Genomic DNA, 20,908 nt, shown 5'->3' on the forward strand with positions numbered 1-20,908 from the left:
CAATGAACCAACAAAGTACTATCAGGAAAATATGGACTGCTTCTGGAAGAACAGAGATCAGGATGACCAGGTACACTGGGTACACAACATCAACTTTTTTAAAATTGGGAAGGAAATCATTTTGTAATTTAAAAATCATAATATCCTATTTAACTACGATAAGACATCCCACAAAGCTTGCCTTATCATGTAAAGCTTTATCTTGTCACAGACCATATCATATGCCTACTGATAAACACATATGAAAAATAAGGGCAAATGTACCAAATTTCAATGACAGATTTCACAGCCATATCAAAGCATAGATGATTTTTTTCCTGTAATGTATCCACACCAAATTCAAAAATGCTTCTTTCAATCATACAAGCACACATATTCTTTCCGAGAACACATAAGATTTCCTATGATAAGAAACTCCTTTTATCATAATTTATTTAACTAGAAAATGCATTTAATACCCACACACTTAGTTGGGTATTTAAAAACATTCAAAAAGCAACAATAAAAGAAAAAAATGGGAGTTTTTCATTTGTCTGATTGGGGAAAAAATGATTTCAGTGATCTCCATAGGAACTGTATGTACTGATACTGAACACAATAAGGAACACGAAGACTACTAAAAATTAAAGTAGCATCATCAATAAGTGTCATTTGAGTCAATGGGCAATAATTTAGTCATCAATACTGGCATAAATAGTTGATAGAACTTTGAAAAATCTTTAACTTATGAACAGGAAATAAGCATTTGATTGCCACATTGTTTCCTGTAATTTTGCCAGTTTATTTTGAACAAAGACAAATTACTAACTTCTCTCTCATATAACTTATATACTTATTAAGTTTAATTGATGCTAACTGATCTCCACTTACTGGTATTTATAGGTCCTTTACAAAATATTTAAAACCATGTCAAATTTAAAATTATCTTCATTGGAAAATGCAGCATCTCTACTGCAATACTACTGCCATGTGCTAAAACAATAAGGTACAAGGTAAAATTTATCCAGTTGTATCACAGGACTTGCTTTTCAAGAATTGTCATAAAATTATATTAATAGGGCCCTGCAAACTTGTCACAATGTTAACTCAGAAGAATTTCCAAGAAATTACTTAGACAAGGCCAAATGTATGTTCAAATAGTGTTGCCCATGGAGAAAACATTTCTAAAATTAACGTTACAGCATGTTTGATGGCCTGTATTGTTTTCTCAGGAGCACCATTTCAGAATTGAATATTTTAAAACCACACAATGAGTACAAACATACTCTACACATATGCTAGTATTCGATTATTGCTTCATATCCTGGCACGATTACACACTTAATAACTGAACTGATTACGGTGTTACATATTTTCCCTAAAAGCACTGTGCACAGACCGTATCTGGAATACCCAGTACTATAAATTGATCCACAATTCCTGAACGTAGGGGGGAAAAAAAAAAAAAAAGGCAGTTCAAAGGCACAACTAAGAAAAAAGTTTCCAAAGAAGCAGTATAGGTGAGTCAGGCTTATATGACCTTCCTTCATTACTGTGCAGAGGCCAAAGAAACATTTTCAAGTGCCTCTGGCAAATCAAATGCCATGTTCCAATCAACATACTCTAAACCTAGGACTCTATGGGATGTTTATGTATCTATCAACTTTGGGGAGGGAGGTAAACTTTTTTAAAAATGTCAAACACATCAGAATGTAATATAAAATAATGCATTTTGTCTGTCTTATGTTTTTCATCTGTACTACCGTATTTAAATTGCAAAAATATCTTAAGATGGAATTAATCACTTACTCCTTTCATCCTTTTGATTTTCTATATTCTTAGCTTTTTCACCTGCAGTCAAGTTCAGACCTACAGCATTCCGCACCGGTTTTAAAAATATCCTATTTTAACATGTCAACTTAAAAATAGCCTTGCTTTCACCGTTCCACATTACTTTAAAGCCGAAGTCTGCTTTTTGTTGTAGAGCCACAGATTCCCAGAAAAATACCTTCTTATTTATACTTCATTCTTTCAACCTCTGGGGAAACAACAAAAACTGTAGTTTAACTTGTGCAGGGCCGAACTTTATCGACAGGAGCTTGCAAGTTAGGTACCGGCAGTTGTTGGTTTGATCCATCCTTGCCATTTCCCAGGACAATGTGCTGCTTAGTTTGGCTGCTTAGTTTCATACAACTAGATGGGTGTGCAGACACACAGCGGAGAGCGTCTCTGCCTTAGGAAGCCATGCCCCCCCTTCTTTTGGACACCCATACATCGTGGTCTGATGACCTTTCAAGAAAGTTTCTTCCTGCCTCTGGGGGTTTGCAGGACTTTTCCATCAGGCAGGCACCGCATGCCACCTGCGTAGCTGCACGTTCACAAGAAAGCAGCAAGGGCTTGGGGGGTGGGGGGTGGGGACAGGAGGGCACACAACAAATCAAAGCGCCTTCAAACAGTATCGGTTGACAATCTGGGCGGAAGCTCGGCTCCTGAGGCTGAGGAGGAACCAGCCGAGCGTCGGGGCTGGCTGCGGGGCACGACCTGCGCCTGTCCTACCTGCGCCGGGGACGCTCAGGAGGCGGAAAGCCGCCCCCTCCCACGCCCCGCACGACCCCGCCCCCTCACGCCCCGCACGCCCCCGCCCCCTCACGCCCCGCACGACCCCGCCCCCTCATGACCCGCACGACCCCGCCCCCCTCACGCCCCCCCCGCCCCCCCCCCGCCCCGGACGTCCCGGGCTCGAGGCCAGGAGCGCTCCCCCCGCGCGGGCTGCGGCTGGGGACGCCGGGCCCCCGGGCTCGCCCCTCGGCTCGCGCCCTTACCTTGGGCGATGGCAATGGACTCGAAGCGGTGCAGCTCCTTGAGCAGGCAGCTCCTCTCGGTGGAGTGCAGGCTGTAGATGAAGTCGCGCGCGCCCTGCGCCGTGTTCAGCGCCTCCATGGGCTCCTTCTTGGGGTGGGTGCCCAGCGCCCGGGAGCCGCCGGGGGCCGCGAGCGCCAGCAGCCCCCGCCCGCAGCAGCACCAGGAGGGCGGGCGGGGCGCGGCGGCGGCGGCGGCGGCGGCGGCCGGGCCCGGCCTCAGGCTGCGCGCGGTCCGGCTCCTCAGCAGCGGCAGCAGCCGGGACATGGCGGGCTGAGGAGCGGGGACCCCCGCGGCAGTCCGGGACGGCGATTTCTGGCCGGGCAGCGGAAGCAGCAGCGAGGCTCAGCCCGACCCCGCCCCGATGTCCTCCTGGCTGGCGGCAGGGGCGCCGGGCACCATGCGCTCCCCGGGCCGGCGCGGCGCTTCCCTTCCGAAAGGCTCCCGGCGGCTCGGCCCCTCCGACGAGAAAAACTTTCTGTGAGGCGGCCGGGCCCGGAGAGGGCGGGTGGGCGGTGCGGGCGGGCGCCTCCCGGCTGCGGAGGGGCGGCGCGGGCGGGCGGGCGGGCGGGCTTGGCGAGGGTTTGTCTCCGTCAGTTTGAGCTTCCAGAGGATGAGTCAGCCTCGCGCCGCCCTCCCTCGGCGCCGCCCTCCGCTCCCGCCGGCTTTCCCACCCTCTCGCCCGCCTGCCCTCGGCGGCGCTCCGTCGGGCTCCCGCGCCCTCAAAGCCGCCGCGCGCTCAGGCCGCAGCCTCCGCCGCTACCCCTAGCGGCCGTGCGGGGCTTAGCGGGGCGGGGCGGGGCGGGGCGACGGGGCGGGGCGGGGCCGCGCAGGCGCAGTGCCGAGCTCGGGTGGGAGCGTGCACGGGAGTCCCCGCCCCCCCGCCCGTGCGTGACGGTGGAGGAGCCGAGGCCGCGCAGCCCCCTGCGCCGGCGCCACCTTTAAGTCCAAGGCTGGGAGCAGGGAGGAACGGCTCCGGGCTTCTAGCTCGGCGGTGGTGCCGCTGCCGCCGCTCCGTCCCTAGCACCAGGCCTAAACGTGGGGCTTGTTCTGAACAGTGCCCCAGCCTGCAGCGCTCCCCCCCACCCCACCCCCGCCCGGCCCGGGCCTCGCCCCCCGGGGGGCAGCGTCCTGCTCAGGCTTTGGGGGATTCAAGCGCCCACCGTGGCCTCGGCCAGGCACTCTGGGCTTTGAGGCACCTGCACTGAGAGCTCCAAAGGGAAGGCAAGGACAGGGATTTGAGACTGAGGCCTTCACACCGAAAATACGCTTCCTCGTCCTGATGCCAGCAGCTTGCAGATTGTTAATGCTGGAGCGAGAGGCAAGGATGTCACGGATCTTTTCCGGGTGCTTGCCAAGGTTTGTTTTTGTTTTTCTCTTTGCCAAGGCGAAAAGAATTTTTGTGATTCTCCACCGTTTCCAGCGTGTCCAGGTCCTGGACATCTTTTAGGGCCAAGCTCAAAGGGCCTCCTCCTACCCTAGCCTTTCCTTTATCTCCTCCTAAGGAAGGCGATCTCTCCTTTATCTGAACCTAATTACACTTAGGCTTCCTGCCTTAAAGAGTAGATCCACTTAGAGAGTAAATCTGCTCAAGCACAATCAAGATCTAAATCTTACCCTTATCTTATCCGCTGCTGCACCAGCCCAAGACCTTGTATGTAGTAAATGTGTCAGAATCATGTAAGTACAATATATAAAAGTGAGTCAAGGGTGGAATGTTACCACTAAGTCATCCTACTGCTCTAACCCAGAGTGTGGTTCCCAGACAGCAGAACTTGTGAAGCGTGCAGATTGAGGTAGTCTCCTGTAGACTCCCTGAATCAGAAACTAGGGGTTGGGCCCAGTCATCTCTGTTTTAAGCAGCCCTCCAGTTAATAGTGACGCACATAGAAGTTTGAGAAGCACTGCTCTAACTTAAACATGAAAAGCGTTTAAAAAAAAAATTCAGAGCAGCTTCTCCAGTGTCATAATGACAGTTAAGAATGCTTTGTGAGGGGTGCCTGGCTGGCTCAGTTGGAAATGCATGTGACTCCTGATCTTGGGATAGTGAGTTCAAGCCCCACCTTGGATGTAGAGATTACTTAAAAAGGGGGGGGGGGGGACTCTGTGGAAAATGAAGTTGGGGATAGAGACTTGTGTCTTTCTTGTTTTTGAAACCCTCTACATCCCCATTGTGTGTTGGAATCCTCTGCAGTTACTTCAGTCTCAAATTCTTGGGATTGCCACCACCTTCTCTTCTCTATCTTTTACCCCCAAGGGATTCTGACTCATTGGACTTGGAGTGGGGCCTGGGAAGTGAGGTTTGGAAAAGCTACACATTAAGAACCCATTCCTAACAGTCTTTAGGACACCAGTTTTGTGGGTGGGTTTCAGAAATAGATTGCTGAAAGTTTGACAACTGGCTCAACCGTTTTCTAGCTGTGTTAGTGGTAGATTATTACAGTAGTGGTCCCAATGAATCATGGCTTATGGTATCCATTCCCTTGTGTAGATCTGTCCCACGTGGACTGTGGGCTTGGCCATGTGACTTGCTTTTGCCAGTAAGTGGGATATCACAAACCTGATCTAAGTGCTTGCTGGTTGGGGTTTGTTGTAATGTGTTTGTTGGATGATTTATGATTATTCAAGTCTGCTAGAGAAAACAAGATCTGAAATGTAGACACAATTTGCTTATGAGACATTACACCTAAGATAAATGGATATGTGTTGATCATAAATAAAAGTGCTACTTTAGAAAGAAAGAGATAGACCAAGTGAACTTTAAATATCAATAAGATAGAGTTTGTATTACCTCTAGACTGACAACTATGTCCTCCCTAAATTGGCCACCTACTAGCAACACGCATTATGGTCCCATTGTGGCCTCCTGTAGTCTGTACAAGAAAAGCAGGTAAACTCCTAGCTACTCAGCCAGCTAATGGCCAGCTACAATTATGACCAGACACAGTTGCTCCTTCATCTCTCTGACAGAACAGGTATATGTTGATTCCAGGCTCCCCATCTCCTACTTTCTTCTGTGGTCTTCAAAACCACACTACCTGCAGAGAAGACTGGCACAGCAGAGAGGTTAGGACACGTGAACATTGTATAAAACAAAATTCAGATACTGTAGCTTTTTCTACCTTGCTATCCTAAGCTTGTTTATCTATGCATCTCTTTCCCCCTGCTTCCCACTGTGTTTTAAATGGATGGACAAATGGTTTGGGTTACTGTTGCTCTTTAAGTGGACACTTCATGCCAAACTTAGTGGCTTAAATAGCCAGTTGATTTTGCTCATAATTTTGCACCTCAGGAAGTACTTGCTAGGCACCTCTTTATTAGAGTCTCTTATAACATGTCAATCAGATGTCAACTAACTACAGCTGCTAGTTGGATACCCAGGATGGCACATTAATGTGGGTGAGGGTTGATGCTGGCTGTAGGCTGGCTGCATGTTCAGCTGGGGCTGTGAACCAATGTACCTTCAACCAGCCCCTCCAGCAAGGCATAACTTCCCATGGTAGCTGGCTTCCCTCAAAGCAAGTATCTGAAAAGAACCAGGCTGATGGGCTTTTCTGACATATCCTAAGTGACATATCCTAGAAGTGAGGGGTGCCTGGGGGGCATAGTCGGTTAAGTATCCAACTCTTGGTTTCAGTTCAGGTCTGATCTCAGGGTGGTGAGATAGAGCCCTGCGTCAGGCTCCGTACTCACTGGGAAGTCTGCTCGAATTTCTGTCTCCCTCTCCTTCTTCCCCTCTGCCCTGCACCCTCACACTCTTTTCTCTATCAAATAAATAAATAAAGCTTTAAAAAAAGTCATGCAGCATCACTTCCACTGTACAGAACTAGCTACCAGCAAGCTACTAAGGCCAGCCGAAATTCAAGAGAACTCAATGGGAGCAATGCCAAAGAATTTGAGAACATGTTTTAAAGCTGCCATATAAACAGTGTAAGTCAAGTGTCTTCATATGGTCTATAAGCCCATCTGTCCTGTGATCTATGGTACAACCTGTGTGGTGGTGTACTTGGAGCCTGCCATTGTATCAAGGTAATTCGCCCTGTGACATTTGCTCTTTGGAATTCAGTTGCCATACATAGAGTTCTGGAGTATCCTGCTGGAAAGACCACATGGAAGAGGAGGCAACAGCCAATAGCCCTAGCTAACCACCAGGTACACATATGGGGCCATCTTGGGCCATCTAGTCCCAGTCAAGACCCGGATGACAGCAGTGCAAAGAGGTTAAGATCATCTGCTCCAGAGCCAGAGTTCCTGGGTTTGGGCCCTCACTCCTCCATTTACCAGCTCTACAACCTTGAGCTAATAACTCAACATTTCATGGCCACTCATCTGATGGGATAAAGCTATATTGCTAAATTTACTCATCTGTTAAATGGAGATAAGGCATCTGCTTTATAGGGTTATAGTGAAACTAAATGAGTTAATACACGTAAAGCATTTCAAACAATACCTGGAATATGATGAGTGCTCAATAAATATTAACTATCATTATCCAAATTCCCAAGAACCTCTCAAACCTCTAGGATTATGTCTTTGAACCCTAATTTGAGAAATGTCTACCTAGCCATTTGTCATTTAATACACGTTTAATGTGTACTAACTGGATCCCCTATCCATTCCCTGTCTCTGAACATTTGAATATTGCAAAGAAGAGTAAATGGAAGACATGGGGAGACGAGAGGGCTTGGGGTCTGTGTATAGAGCTATGGAGAAATATAGGTTAATGCAGGTGCATGTGGGTGGCAAGAGGAAGGTCCTGAGGAAATTGTGAGGGTGCTGAAGAAGTAGTGCCAACAAATTAGAGAAGGTAGTGCCAACAAGTTAGAGAAGGTTATGGAAGAAGGAGAGCAGGAGGGCCTGGATTCAGCCTAGCCTGCCCTTCACTTTAAAGACGACAAACATCATGCCTCAGTTAACAGTGACAGTTTCCGCCTCATGAAAAGTTGCTGCTGAATCAACAGTCCACAGTAGATTACATCACGCAGATACTTTCCAGAGTTCCTGGCATCTGTGTTGCTGGCAGGGCACAAGGCTATTTGCTGTGTACATGTTCTGTTACATACCCAGCTATTACTGTCCACTTTAAAATTCCAGAGTTGTTGCTTTACTTAGTGGGACCTTTAATCATTTATCCTGCCCACATTTTTGTAGTTCCCTTTTCGTACTTCTCATCCCTTAGGTTCCCACCTTAGTATTATGACCCCTGGAACTCCTCAGCACCATCAGAATTAAGGTACATAGATTGTTGCTTCATAATGAAAACCGCAAAGGCTGATTAGAAAAATTAAAGAAGATTTAAATAAATGGAGAGAAATACCAATTAAAGTTTGGAAAATGCAAAGTAAAAGATGTCTGCTCTCCCTGAATTAATCTATAAATTCAGTGTAATCTCAATCAAAATCCCAGCTGGGGATTTTGTGTCTCTGTATGTGTGTCACGGTCAAACTGGTAGTAAAATTTACATTGAAATGCAAATGGAGGCCATAGAGCATACAGAAACGTCATGGGTCCCCCTGAATTAAAATTCTAACTCTAACACCTACTAACTATATCAAGACAAGTTTTTTTTTTTTTATCTTTCTACGTCTTGTTTTGAGTTTCTTGTTATTTCTTAAAATCTACCCTAAGAATCATGAGGATAAAATGAAATAATGTATGCAAGACACATGGCAAAATATCCAACATGTAGTATGTACTCAACAATTAATAGGTAGTATTAAAAGGCATTAAGATTTAAAAAATAGTGTTAGCAATAAACAATATATCTAGAAGTGTCAGAGGCCCATGTAACTTTAAAGCTAAAAGAAAGAGAATCCAACTAGATCTCTATTTTCTCAACATTCCTATATCAATATTTGTCAGCATTCCACCTCCTTGCAATCAAGCTGTCCAGCTTCCAAAGGACAAAGCTGGAGATACAAATTTGAGAACCATCAGCATCCAGGTATCCTTTAAAGCTATAGAATTGGCCAAGTTTCCATTGGGGTAAGGATAGAGATGAGGAGAGGGTCTGGGGCCTACCTGGGACTCTTCACCCCTGAGAGACTGGAAGAGGCAGAGAAGCCAGCAAGGTATGAGGGAAATCATAGGATGGTGGTGTTTATTATCCTCCTTTCTGTTCACATCATTAGTGGCCTGGAACAATATTCATTAATAGAATACTGGTCATTACTATTCTTGGGATATTGGATTTTTTTTTTTTTTACTTTCCCCTTTGCACTTGTATCTGTTACTTGAATTGTTTATGGTAAATGTATATAATTTGTTTTCAAAAACAAAGCTTTTATTAAAGAAAGAAACTACAGAACCCCTGAGACATGGAAAATAAACCCTGAAGGGACAATCTCTCTTTTGGATCCTCTGCATTCCTCTATACCAGTCATTTAATACTACCTCTCATCATCACCTCTGTGACACTTCATTTTTAATGATTTCATCTACATGTTGGAAAGTCCCCATCACAGGGCAAGAAATAGTATCTCATGGAAGCAAGACAGAAAATATAAGAGAAGGGCTGTCAGTTGGAGCACAAAATCCCTGTGCTCAATTTCATACTCCATGAAGCTCATATTTATCTGACCATTCCTATGGGCAACCAGACTTGCACACCACCATAAAAAAAAAATACCTGCACACCTAATACACACCTACCTGACATTTGGGGCAATATTTTATAACATTTTTTCTTTTCTAGGTTTCCCATCAGGTTTGAGATTGGGGAGGAATATTGATCAAAGCAAATATAAACAATATGGATATGAAATGCCTTCTTTGCAAACTTAAAATTTGAATTCTTAGGGGGCTTCAAATATTTAGATGCTGAAAGAACTATTTTTGAAAAATGATTCTATTTGTGAGCCCAGCAGGGAGATTAGTGGAAGGATTTTGAATGTTTCTGTTTGTTTTGGGAAGAAAATAAGGCATTGATTCAGACTTTTCTTGAAATCTTTTCCAAGAGATTATCAAATTGTCTCCAAACTCTATCTGAATTCATATCTACCGGCCACCAAGTTAGGTACTAGAAGTATGAAAATAAAAAAGTACTTTATTTACACCCAGATTTTCTATTTATAACATAATATTTTCAATGCTATAAATTACTACTGTTCAACAATATCCAATTCTCAGGACCAGAGAGGATTATTCTTTCCTACACCCTTGAATTTAGGGGCAACTATGTGACTTGCTTTGGCCAGTGAATGGAAGTCTGACCTATTTCACCTCCAGATACAGGTACTTAATTGTCTATGCTCAACTAGGCAGCTCTCTCCTTTCCTAATGTGGTGAGATTCACAACATATGCTGAAATGGAAGTTCAGTGAAATTGATAATGCTGGGAGTAGTGAGCCAATACAGGAGAACAGCTGCCCTGGAGAGTTGCCCCAATCCCTAGCAGATTTTACATGACAGAGATAGAAACTTTTTTGTGCTAAGTCAGCATGATCGAGGGATTCCTTTTTATTGCAGCAAAAAGTCCAATATCATGACTAACACAGCTCTTCCTTGGCTCTTTCTCTTACCTTTGTAAAGTTGAATGCCTTCCTCCACTCCTACTATTTTTCTAAAGGGAGGACCTGTTTTGGCACCAGTGTGTTTGTTTTTCCCGAGTAGGGGGTAGGGAGGCAGAGTCCTCCTTTCCTCTGGTTTCTGAGCTTTATTTGAGTCTGGAACCACAGACAGATTTGGGAGTCAACAGCATCAAGGAAGTAGTTAAATCCATGCAAGTGGATGAAGTTGTCTATAGCAAATGTGTCAATGAAAACATAAGAGAACAGAGATGCAGGGAATAACAGTTAAGGGATAAGCAGTGGAAGAAAAAATAACCAAAGAAAGGTGAGATGATGTGGCAAAAGGAAAAAATCTTACCACAGAAACCAAAGGATGATAAAGTTTCTAGAATAAGTGGTCTGGAGTTTCAAATGCAGCATCAAAATAAAGCAAATTAAAGACAAGGAAGTACTTATTAGAAATGGTGAGTTGAACACATTTAATTATGACCACTTTGTAATAAAAGTGCACTAAACTGAATGTAAATGGGTTAAAAAAAATGCATACCCTCGGAAGCACAGAGTTAATGGGAGAAGAGCAAGAGCTGACAACATTACAGAAATACAAGATGGAAAGCAAATGGAGAAGTGTTAATTAACCTGATGGATCAGAGAAAGGTGAAAACTAAGCCGGAACAGAGCAACCCACAAGAAGGTTAATTCAAGCAACAGTCTTAAAAAAAGTACCAGAATTGGAGGCACCAGGTACCTCTGAGGGTTGAGATATAATTGAGTTAAAAACAGGATATCTAGGTGAAAATTTTTAAAGGATGTTTATAAAGCCAGATCTCCCTCTGCATCATCTATAGCTGGGAGAATGCCACTTCCTCACTCCAGCAAGAATCCAGAAGTTTACTAGTGGAGAGACATTGGGCCTAAGGGCACTAGAAACACCTGGGGACAAGGGAGGTACACCAAACACAAGAGATTAAGTGAATACCACATTCTAACTCATGGGTCCCTTACCACTCTTCTGCTCTGTTTCAAAGAGAGTATGGTAGCCATATGGTAGCCATACTATGGGAGGAGTATGGAGGAGTACTCCTCTCTGAGTACCCAATAAAACAGCTCAGCCAGACCACCCAACAGTGAAACTACCAAATTAACCAGCTCTACCTATCAGAGAGTTTCTAAACAACTTTTGTTGTTTCTTAAATACAAGATATGGGCCAGGAATTTAAAATCACAGGTTGGTTGAAGAAAGCCTTCAAGAGCAAACAAAAATAGCTAGCATAGAAAAAAGGCATCTGGCTGGCTTTGTTGGTAGAGCATGCAACTCTTGATCTTGTGACTTCAAGCCCCACATGGATCATAGAGATTACATAAATAAATAAATAAATAAATAGGAAAAAACAAACAAACAAAAGGATATCAGAGGACATAGGGAGCAATATACAACTTTTAAAAGCACATAATACTAATATATTTACAAAATAAGAGGAGATACAGCATCTATGGGAAAAAGTAGGATTCTGTAAAAGTAAGAATAGTGAGAATATTTCTTAAAATTTGAAATAGGATAGTCAAAATGAAAAGTATAGCAAAAAAATTGGAAGATAATACTGAAAAACATTTCTTTAAAAGCAGACAATAGAAAATATAACATACAGAAGATAAATGACTAAAGAATCGGATCAGGAGGTATAAGAAAGGAAGATAACATAGTTTGAAAATGTAAGAGAGAAAATTGTCAAATGTCTGAAGGAAAACTCTCCAAAGTGAAGGTCATTTGTTCCCAGATTGAGAGAGTTCACTTAGGGCTCAGAACACTACATGAAAAAAAGACCCACTTTAAAGTATTTCATCACACATTGTTGTTATCAGATCACTAGGGACCAAAAAAGATCTTAAACGTTTCCAGCAGCAAAGTGAAGGAATTTCAAGGGAGTTCCAATAAAAAGGATCTCATTTCAAATATAGTCAATAATACTATAATAGCATTGTGCAGTGACAGATGATGGTTACACTTTTGGTACACACAGCATCACTGTTTTGTACACCTGAAACTAATGGAACATTGTGTGCCTATACTCACAATGAGTAACTCATTTGCATATACAAATCTACTAAAAAAAATATTTTTTAAAAAAGGATCCCATTTCAAACATCAACACTAGTGTCAGAAACCAGAAGACAAATGGAACAATTGCTTCAAAATTGTAAAGAAAATTATTTCCAATCTAGAATTCTATATCCAGCAATCCAATTAGATTGGATTAGAAGGTAGATTATAACCTTTTAAACATTCAAGTCTTAAAATATGTATGTCCCATACATCATATCAGGAAGAAACTGGAAGATGTGCTCCATCAAATGGAAGGAATAAAGCAGGAGATCCAGGAGATGCAAAATTGCAAGACTGTAGGTCTAGAGAACAACCAGTCCACATGGGAGCAAGGCAATGGAAGGCTTTGGGAGGCGTGCCTCTAACAAAAAGATGGACTTTATGGATTTTTCCGATATTTTTGAAATATTGGAAGGAGTCTTCTGGGGGAGAGTTTGAGAATTGATTAGTGATAGGTAGAAAATTAAGCAAACAAAAATTGACAGAATTAACACTAGTAATTTTTTTTCTTATTTTATTCCAGTATAGTTAACATACAGTGTTATATTAGTTTTAGATGTACAACATAGTGATTCAACAATTCCTTACATTACTTGGTGCTCATCTTGACAAGTGGACTCCTTAATGCCCATCACCTATTTCTCTATTCTTCCATCCACTTCCTGTCTAGTAACCATCAATTTGTTCTCTATAGTAACGTTCTATTTCTTATCTCTCTCTCTCATTTTTTTTTTTTTACTTTGCTCATTTGTCTTGTTCTTAAATTCTACAGGTGAGGTATTCCCTTTTCTCTGACTTACTTCATTTAGCATTATACTCTCTAGCTCTATCCATGTTGTTGCAAATGGCAAGATTTCATTCTTTTTTGTGGCTGATCTAGTAAAAAGAAATTAGATTAGGGAGAAATTAAAATAAATTTTAAAACCACAGGTAGAAATATTTACAGATTATAATAATACAGAATATTGATTTAACCAAAAATTATGATATATCTAAGCAAGGCAGATGTGGAGAGGGGAAATGTTTTAGCTCAGAGTGCCATAACAAAAGGCCATGGAATGCATGGCTTAATCAACAGGAGAGTATTTCTCACAGTTCTGGAAGCTAGAAGTCTAAAACGAAAATATTAGCAGATAATTTTCAGTCTGCAGCCTCTTGTCTTGGCCTGTAGGCAGCTGCCATCTCACTGTGTGCTCATATGTCTTCTTTATGCAAGTGTGGAGAGAGAAGGGAAGCAAAGTCTAGTGTCTCTTATTACAGGGTTCTAATACAATCACAAGGGCACTATCCTTGTGACTTCTTTTAACCCTAATCCCTTCCCTGGACCCCTTCCACAAATACCAACACATTGGGAGTTAAAGCTTCAGCTATGAAGGGCAGTGAGGGAGACACAAACATTCAGTCCCTAACAGGAAGAGTGTCTGTGTGTGGTGGGGTGTGGGGGAGGGGGGCGGTTATAGCATCGTAGGGCAAGAGAGTTGGAAGTAAGAAAGCTAAATCTTTATCTTGCATACTAAGCATACTAGTCAGGGTCACAACAATTCATACATTCTAAATGAGATAATTCAAGGAAGGTTTATTTACTAAGTTGTGAGGGTTGGTGGAGGGAACGAGAGAGAATGCAATAACCCAGGGCTTAGTAGCAATTGCATTGTTGTCAACTCTAGTCCCAAAAGGCTAAGTGGAATACATGGGGACTACATTCTAAAATCAGAACCAAGCAGGGTAGTCCTCTCTGAGAGCGGCAGTGACCTCCAGTTGAGGACAGTCTGTAGAGTGGATGGTCAAGGAGGGGACCAGGGGGACAAATAATCTCTTCTCACTGTCTGTTATCACTTGCTGTCTCTGATCTCTCCAGCTTTTCCCAACTAAAGAAAACTCAGCTGGAAGCCAGAGTGTCTATTCAAAACCCATTACTGTAGTCCATAAAAATGTGTTTCTTTGAACAGAGAGTAAGAAGAGTAGAGGAGATCCAAGGGACAAATAGAATATCCAACACAATAAGAAAATAATAATAAAATAAAGAAATAATAGGCATGTAATGCTATTACATACTCAGAAGAAGCTTAAAACAGTTGAAAATAGTTGTCTATTGGAAATAGGGAGGCACTGAATTGGGAGGTGCTTTTTTTTTTTTTAGTATATTTTCTAGAACTGTTTGACATTTATAACTAAATAGAACTTTGGTAAAAATAATATTTAAGTGCTCTTTGTATTTGCAATGAGAAAATCGCTGATGACCTTTTGCCCTGCAATTTCGGTTAAGTGACAGGAACAGAAGTCAGATTATAGTAGGTTGAGAAGAGAAGCTGAGATGATTAGGAAATGAATTCTAAAAGCCAGCCAAATTGTGTTAATCAGCCGTTTAGTGAATGTCTATAATAGCTAGTCAGTTAGTTTAAATACATGGAAGGTATGCTGCATGCGATTTGTGTTTTAATGATCTATGCATCCAATACTTTGGACCCACATGTATAAACCATATGTCCTGCACATTTATGCACAGTTTTAGGACTCAGAATATCTTTTTGTGTTCTTAATTATTAAAATGGATCCTGGATATTATTTCATGACCTGTCCCCAGAATTTCTTGCCTTTGACCCCCATTCCTCCTACAGTATTTTCCTTGTATACCTTCCAAACTCAAATTCAAAATTTGAACCATCTTTAACCTCCTCTTTCGCTTCAAAAGTGTCTTTGCTAAATGCCACACATTCTATACATTAAATATGGGTTTTTAAAAATATTTTTATTTATTTATGTATTTATTTTAAGTAATCTCTATGCCCAACATGGATTTCGAACTCATGACCTCGAAATCAAGAGTCACATGTTCTAAGCCAGCCATCCATTAAATGCTTTTAATTTTTATTTCCATTTTCCATCCTAGCTGGCTCTGACAGAGTTTAAGCTATCAGGATTTGTTGACTATCTGTATGTACTCTCTCTATGCCTCCAAACTATATCTCTAATAGTTCCCCTTATTAACTTATGGACTCTGTGGTCTTATTAGAAACTGCTGTTCTAGCCACATCTCTTACTACTTGCCCTTTCTTGAGCCAAACATGACTCCCTTAGTACTCTCTAAGATTTCCAATCTTCATGTTGGTGTTCGCATTGTCACCTGTTCACAGCACCTTCACACTCAGTATCTCTACATGTCCAATCTTTCCCGTTTTTCAAGGCCCAGATCAAATGCCTTCTCATTCCTGGGGTATCTCTTGAAGATGTTTTCATAGAAGATTAATGACCCCTTTTTCTGACCTCTGTCCCTCAACCTTGTGTTCTAGTCCATGGCAGGGGTGGGAGCTAGTTTGTGGGGTAAGACTCACTTATAAACACCTTGAAAGAAGCTTCCTTGTCTCATTCATTTTTTGTTTCCCTTAGCAGCTAGCATATGATCCTGTACATATACACATTCAATACATTTGTTGAATTTTTAAACTATGTAGCCAACCAATATTTTTCCTGCTTTATTGAGGTACAATTGGCCTACAAAAAACTGCATATAATTCATGTATGTCATTTGGTAAGTTTGAACATACGTATATATTTGTTATATCATCACTAAAGCCAAGATAGTAAACATATCCATCACTTTTAAAAGTTTCCTTGTATCCCTCTGTTTTTTATTTGATTTCGTTTGGGTTTGTTTGTTTGTTTTTTTTTTTTTTTTTTTGCAAGAATACAACATGACATACCTTCTTAACAAATTTTAAGCACCTAATTCCTTATTGTTAAGTGTAGGCCTTGTGTTGCACAGCAAATCTCTGGAATTTACTCATCTTGTATAATTGTAACTTTATACACTGAACAACTCCTCTATTATCCCTTCCTTATTCCCTAGTAACCACCATTCTGCCAATCAATATTTGAGTTTATGATATACCGCCATTTGAATGGCAAAAAAGAGCAGTAATCTTAGGGAACTATCATCATAATAAGACCAATTTACTTTGTCCAAAGTCTCAGCAAGATAAGAAAACACTATATGATTGCTAAGGAAAAGATAGAGGGTGCATGGACTGAAAAGTCCTATTGAAATTGAGAAGCTGTAAGCCAATATTGTATCCACTGTGTAAATAGAACAGAGGTATGGAGTCAGATTAACCTGGGCTAATATCTTGCCTCAGCCCTTTACCAGATGCATACCCTTGGCCAATTAGCCTCTTTGACCGTCAGTGTCCTACATAGCAAAATTTAGACAGTAATGATACTTACCTCCCAAAGCTGTTTGTGTAATTCATTGAGATAATCTACATGAAGAATTTTGCAGAATGCCTGGAATACATCATATACACTCAGTAAAGGATACCTTCTTTTTTATTATCAGTGGAGAGAACTGTGTTAATCAGTTGCTAAGGGCACTAGATTTGGAACCAAAGAGAGCTGGGAATTCTTATTTTAAAATGATAAGAAAACACTTCCAAGCTCATTTTATTTGCCTAATAAAATGACATTAAACTCATACCAAAGCAAGATGGGGTCAATATAAAAGAAAAGAAAATTACAGGTGAATATCCTTGATGAACGTAGATGCAAAAACTCTCAACAGACACTAGCAAGCCATATTCAACAGCACATTAGAAGGATCATCACCATAATCAAGTGAGATTTATCCTTGGGATGCAAGGGTGATTCAATATACACAAATCAATAAGCACCACATTAACAAAATGGAGGACTAAAAACCGTATAATAATCTGAATAGATACAGAAAAGGCACTTGACAAAAGTAAATTATCCTTTAATGATACAAACTCAGTAAATCAGGTGTAGAAGGAATGTGCCTCAACATAACAGAGGTCATATATGACAAGCCCACAGCTAACAAACTAAACAGTGAAAAGCTGAACCTTAAACTTTTAGTTTAAGGTGAGGAAAAGACAAGAATGCCCACCCTCACCACTCCTGTTTAACATGGTACTGGAGTCTTATAGCAATTGGCAAGGAAGAGAAATAAAGGCATGCAAACTGGAAAGGAAGAGGTTAAATAGTCTGTTTGCAGATGATATGATCTTATATAGAGAAAATCCTAAAGACTTCACCAAGACAATGTTGGAACTAATAAGCAAATTCAATAAAGCTACAGGAAACAAAAGCTACAGATAACAAATTATCTGAAAACGAAAATAAGAAAACAATCCCAATTACAATAGCATTAAAAAACAATAAAATATTTAGGAATAAATTTAAACAAGGAGGTGAAAGATCTGTACAACAAAAAACTATAAGATGTTGGTGAAGAAATTGAAGAAGACACAAATAAATGAAAGATACCCCATGTTCATGGTCAGAGAAATATTACTGTTAAAATGTCCTACTACCCAAGGTCATCTGTAGATTCAATATAATTGCTATCAAAATTCCAATGGCATTTTTCACAAAATTAGAAAAAAAATCCTAAAATTCATATAACTTCCCAAAAGTGCATCCAGAAGAAATATAAAATTTGAACAGACCTATTACCAACAATGAAATTGAATCAGTAATCAAAAAAATCCCAACAAACAAAAGTCCAAGACCAGACAGTTTCACAAGTGAATTCCACCAAACCTATAAAGAAGAGTTAATACCTATTCTTTTCAAACTTTTCCACAAAATAGAAGAGGAAAGAAAGCTTCCAAATGTGTTCTATGGGGCCAGATACTTAGATGCAGAAATCCTCAACAAAATATTAGCAAACTGAATCCAACAACACATTTAAAAATTAAATTATTCACCGTGATCAAGTAGGATTTATTCCTGGGATACACAGGTGGTTCAATGTTCAAATCAATCATTGCATCAACAAGAGAAAGGAGAAAACCATATAATTATTTCAATGGATGCAGAAAAAGTATTTGACAAAGTACAACATCCATTTGTAATGAAAAAACCTCAACAAAGTAGGTTTGGAGGGAACATACCTCAAGATAATAAAGGCCTTATGTGAAACAACCAGAGCTAACATCAATCATACTTCATGGTGAAAAACTGAGAGTTTTTCCACTAAGATAAGAAAAAAGACAAATATGTCCACTCTCACCACTTCTAGTCCTCATAGTACTGGAGGTCCTAGCCATAGCAATCAGACAAGAAGAAGTAAAAGGCATCCAAGTTGGTAAGGAAGAAGTAAAACTTTCACTATTTGCAGATGACGTGAAACTATATATATAATACCCTAAATACCCCACCAAAATCTACTAGAACTGATAAATGAATTCAGTGAGGTTGCAGGTTACAAAATCGATATACAGAAATCCATTACATTTCTATATATTACTGATAAAGTAGCAGAGAGATTAACAAAAACAATCCCATTACAATTACATCAAAAATGATAAAATACCTAGGAATAAACATAACCAAGGAAGTGAAAGACCTGTACTCTGAAAACTATAAGACATGATGAAAGAAATTGAAGATGACACAAACAAATGGAAAGGCATTCCATACTCAAGGATTGAAAGAACAATATTGTAAAAATGTCCATTCTACCCAAAGCAATTTTCACATTTAATGCAATTCCTATCAAAATACCAACAGCACTTTTCAACGATCTGGAACAAACAGTCTGAAAACTTGTATGGAGCCACAAAATACTTCAAATAGACAAACTGGTGGTATCACAATCCCAGATTTCAAGATATACTATGAATCGGTAGTAATCAAAACATTATGGTACTACCACAAAAACAAACACATAGATCAATGTAATGGACTAGAGCGCCCAGAAAGATCAATGTGACAGGATAGAGACCCCAGAAATAAATCCATGGTTATATGATCAATTAATATTCTCCAAAGGAAGCAAGACTATGAAATGAGAAAAAAGTCTCTTCAACAAATGGTGTTGGGAAAACTGGACAACTTTTACATGTAAAAGGATGAAACTGGATTACTTTCTTATACCATATAGAAAAATGAGGATGCCTGGATGGCTCAGTGGTTTAGTGCCTGCCTTTGGCCCAGGGCATGATCCTGGAGTCCCGAGATGGGCTCAGTGTGTAGAGCCTGCTTCTCCCTCTGCCTGTGTCTCTGCCTCTCTCTCTTTGTCTCTCTGTGTCTCTCATGAGTAAAACATCTTTAAAAAAGAAAGAAAGAAAGAAGAAGAAACTTGAAATGGATTAAGGACCTAAATGTGAGACCTAAAATCATAAAAAAACCTAGAAGACAGCCCAGGTAGTAATTTCCCTGACATTGCCATAGCAACATTTTCCTAGATATGTCTCCTATGGCAAGCGAAACAAGCAAAAATGAACTATTGGGACTACATCAAAATAAAACTTGCAAAACAAATAACAATCAACAAAAAGGAAACAATAAAACTAAGACAAGCTACTGAATTGGAGAAGATATTTGCAAATGACATATCTGATAAAGGGATAGTATCCAAAATATATAAAGAACATATACAATGTAACAGCCAATAAATAATCAAATTTAAAAGTGGGCAAAACACATGAACAAATATTTCTCTGAAAAAGACATACAAATGGCCAACAAATATATGAAAAGTTGTTTCAACATCACTAATCACCAGGGAAATGCAAATCAAGACCACAATGAGATTTCACCTTGCACCTGCTAAGATAGAGAGTGCCAAAAAGACAAGATAACAAGTGTTCGAGAGGGTATGGAGAAACAGGAATTCATACACTGCTCATGGGAGTTGGTACAACTATTATGGAAAGAGTATGGAAGGTTACTCAAAAAATTAAAAATAGAACTGCCATATGACCCAACAATTCCAATTTTGGGTGTATATCCAAATGGAGTGAAATTATTGTCTTTAGGAAATACCTGCCCTCCATGTTCATTGTAGCACAATAGCCAAGATATAGAAACAACCCAGCTGTCTGTCAACAGATGAATGGACAAAGAAAATGTGGTATATTGTCAAAATAAAGTGGAGGCTGCTTGAAAATCTCTGAGGCAGACAAAACCATATAGCCACATAAGTAAAACTTAAAATACCTCATTTCATGACTGTAAACAAAACAAATTATTTTGTATGCATGCCTCTGATAATCATAAACGAAACTTAAATCATCTTCCTAAAATGGTATAAGATAATCTCCTTTAACCAATATCCTGTCATATGGAAACTCCCATTGTAGTAACCAATTATTGTGAAGGTTAAATAATTTATTCATTTTCACTTTATGAGCCATACTGTAAAATCATGCCTGTGAACTTCATATGAATTTGGGCTTGAAGTATCCCTGTTTACAGTTCATTTATTGCTCAGTAAAATATTCACATCAAGCATAGTTCTCTGAATTTTCTTTTGGTGATATATGCAATGGAATATTATTCATCCATAAAAAAAGAAGGAAATCCTGCCATTTGCAACAACATGGATGAACCTGGAGGACATTATGCTAAGTGAACAAGTCAAATGCAGAAGGACAAATGCTGTGTGATCCCATTATATGTGGAATCTTAAAAAGTAGAACCTAACCAGAATAGAACA

General features: G+C 40.5%; 2 protein-coding genes and 1 long non-coding RNA gene across 10 annotated transcripts in view; 1 reads left to right on the forward strand and 2 right to left on the reverse strand.

Annotated features, from left to right (window-relative positions):
- The window catches only part of TMEM65 (transmembrane protein 65), an 80,864-nt gene extending 77,617 nt beyond the window's left edge, over positions 1-3,247 (reverse strand). For all 5 annotated transcript variants that reach the window (XM_077847142.1, XM_077847145.1, XM_077847143.1 and 2 more), the window contains exon 1: positions 2,802-3,247. In XM_077847142.1, coding sequence (XP_077703268.1) covers positions 2,802-3,105 — 304 coding nt within the window. In that variant the 5' untranslated portion in view covers positions 3,106-3,247. The remainder of the gene's footprint in view (positions 1-2,801) is intronic.
- A 506-nt stretch (positions 3,248-3,753) lies between these two features.
- TYW2 (tRNA wybutosine-synthesizing protein 2) overlaps positions 3,754-20,908 on the forward strand; it is a 75,823-nt gene continuing 58,668 nt past the window's right edge. For 2 of the 4 annotated variants that reach the window (XM_077847163.1, XM_077847162.1), the window contains exon 1: positions 3,758-4,197. The gene's annotated coding sequence lies outside the window, so the exon portion shown is untranslated. Of the gene's footprint in view, positions 4,198-20,908 lie in introns of all 4 variants that reach the window. The other 2 variants (XM_077847164.1, XR_013351725.1) reach the window with 2 other exon arrangements.
- LOC144283287 (uncharacterized) lies at positions 5,636-16,811 on the reverse strand. Its single transcript, XR_013351726.1, has 3 exons — positions 16,672-16,811; positions 8,860-8,973; positions 5,636-5,888 (listed from the first exon to the last, which is right to left on the reverse strand). It is a non-coding gene; the product is annotated as an uncharacterized LOC144283287 (long non-coding RNA).

This window comes from Canis aureus, chromosome 14 (genome assembly GCF_053574225.1).
Source record: "Canis aureus isolate CA01 chromosome 14, VMU_Caureus_v.1.0, whole genome shotgun sequence".
Taxonomy (NCBI): Eukaryota; Metazoa; Chordata; class Mammalia; order Carnivora; family Canidae; genus Canis; species Canis aureus.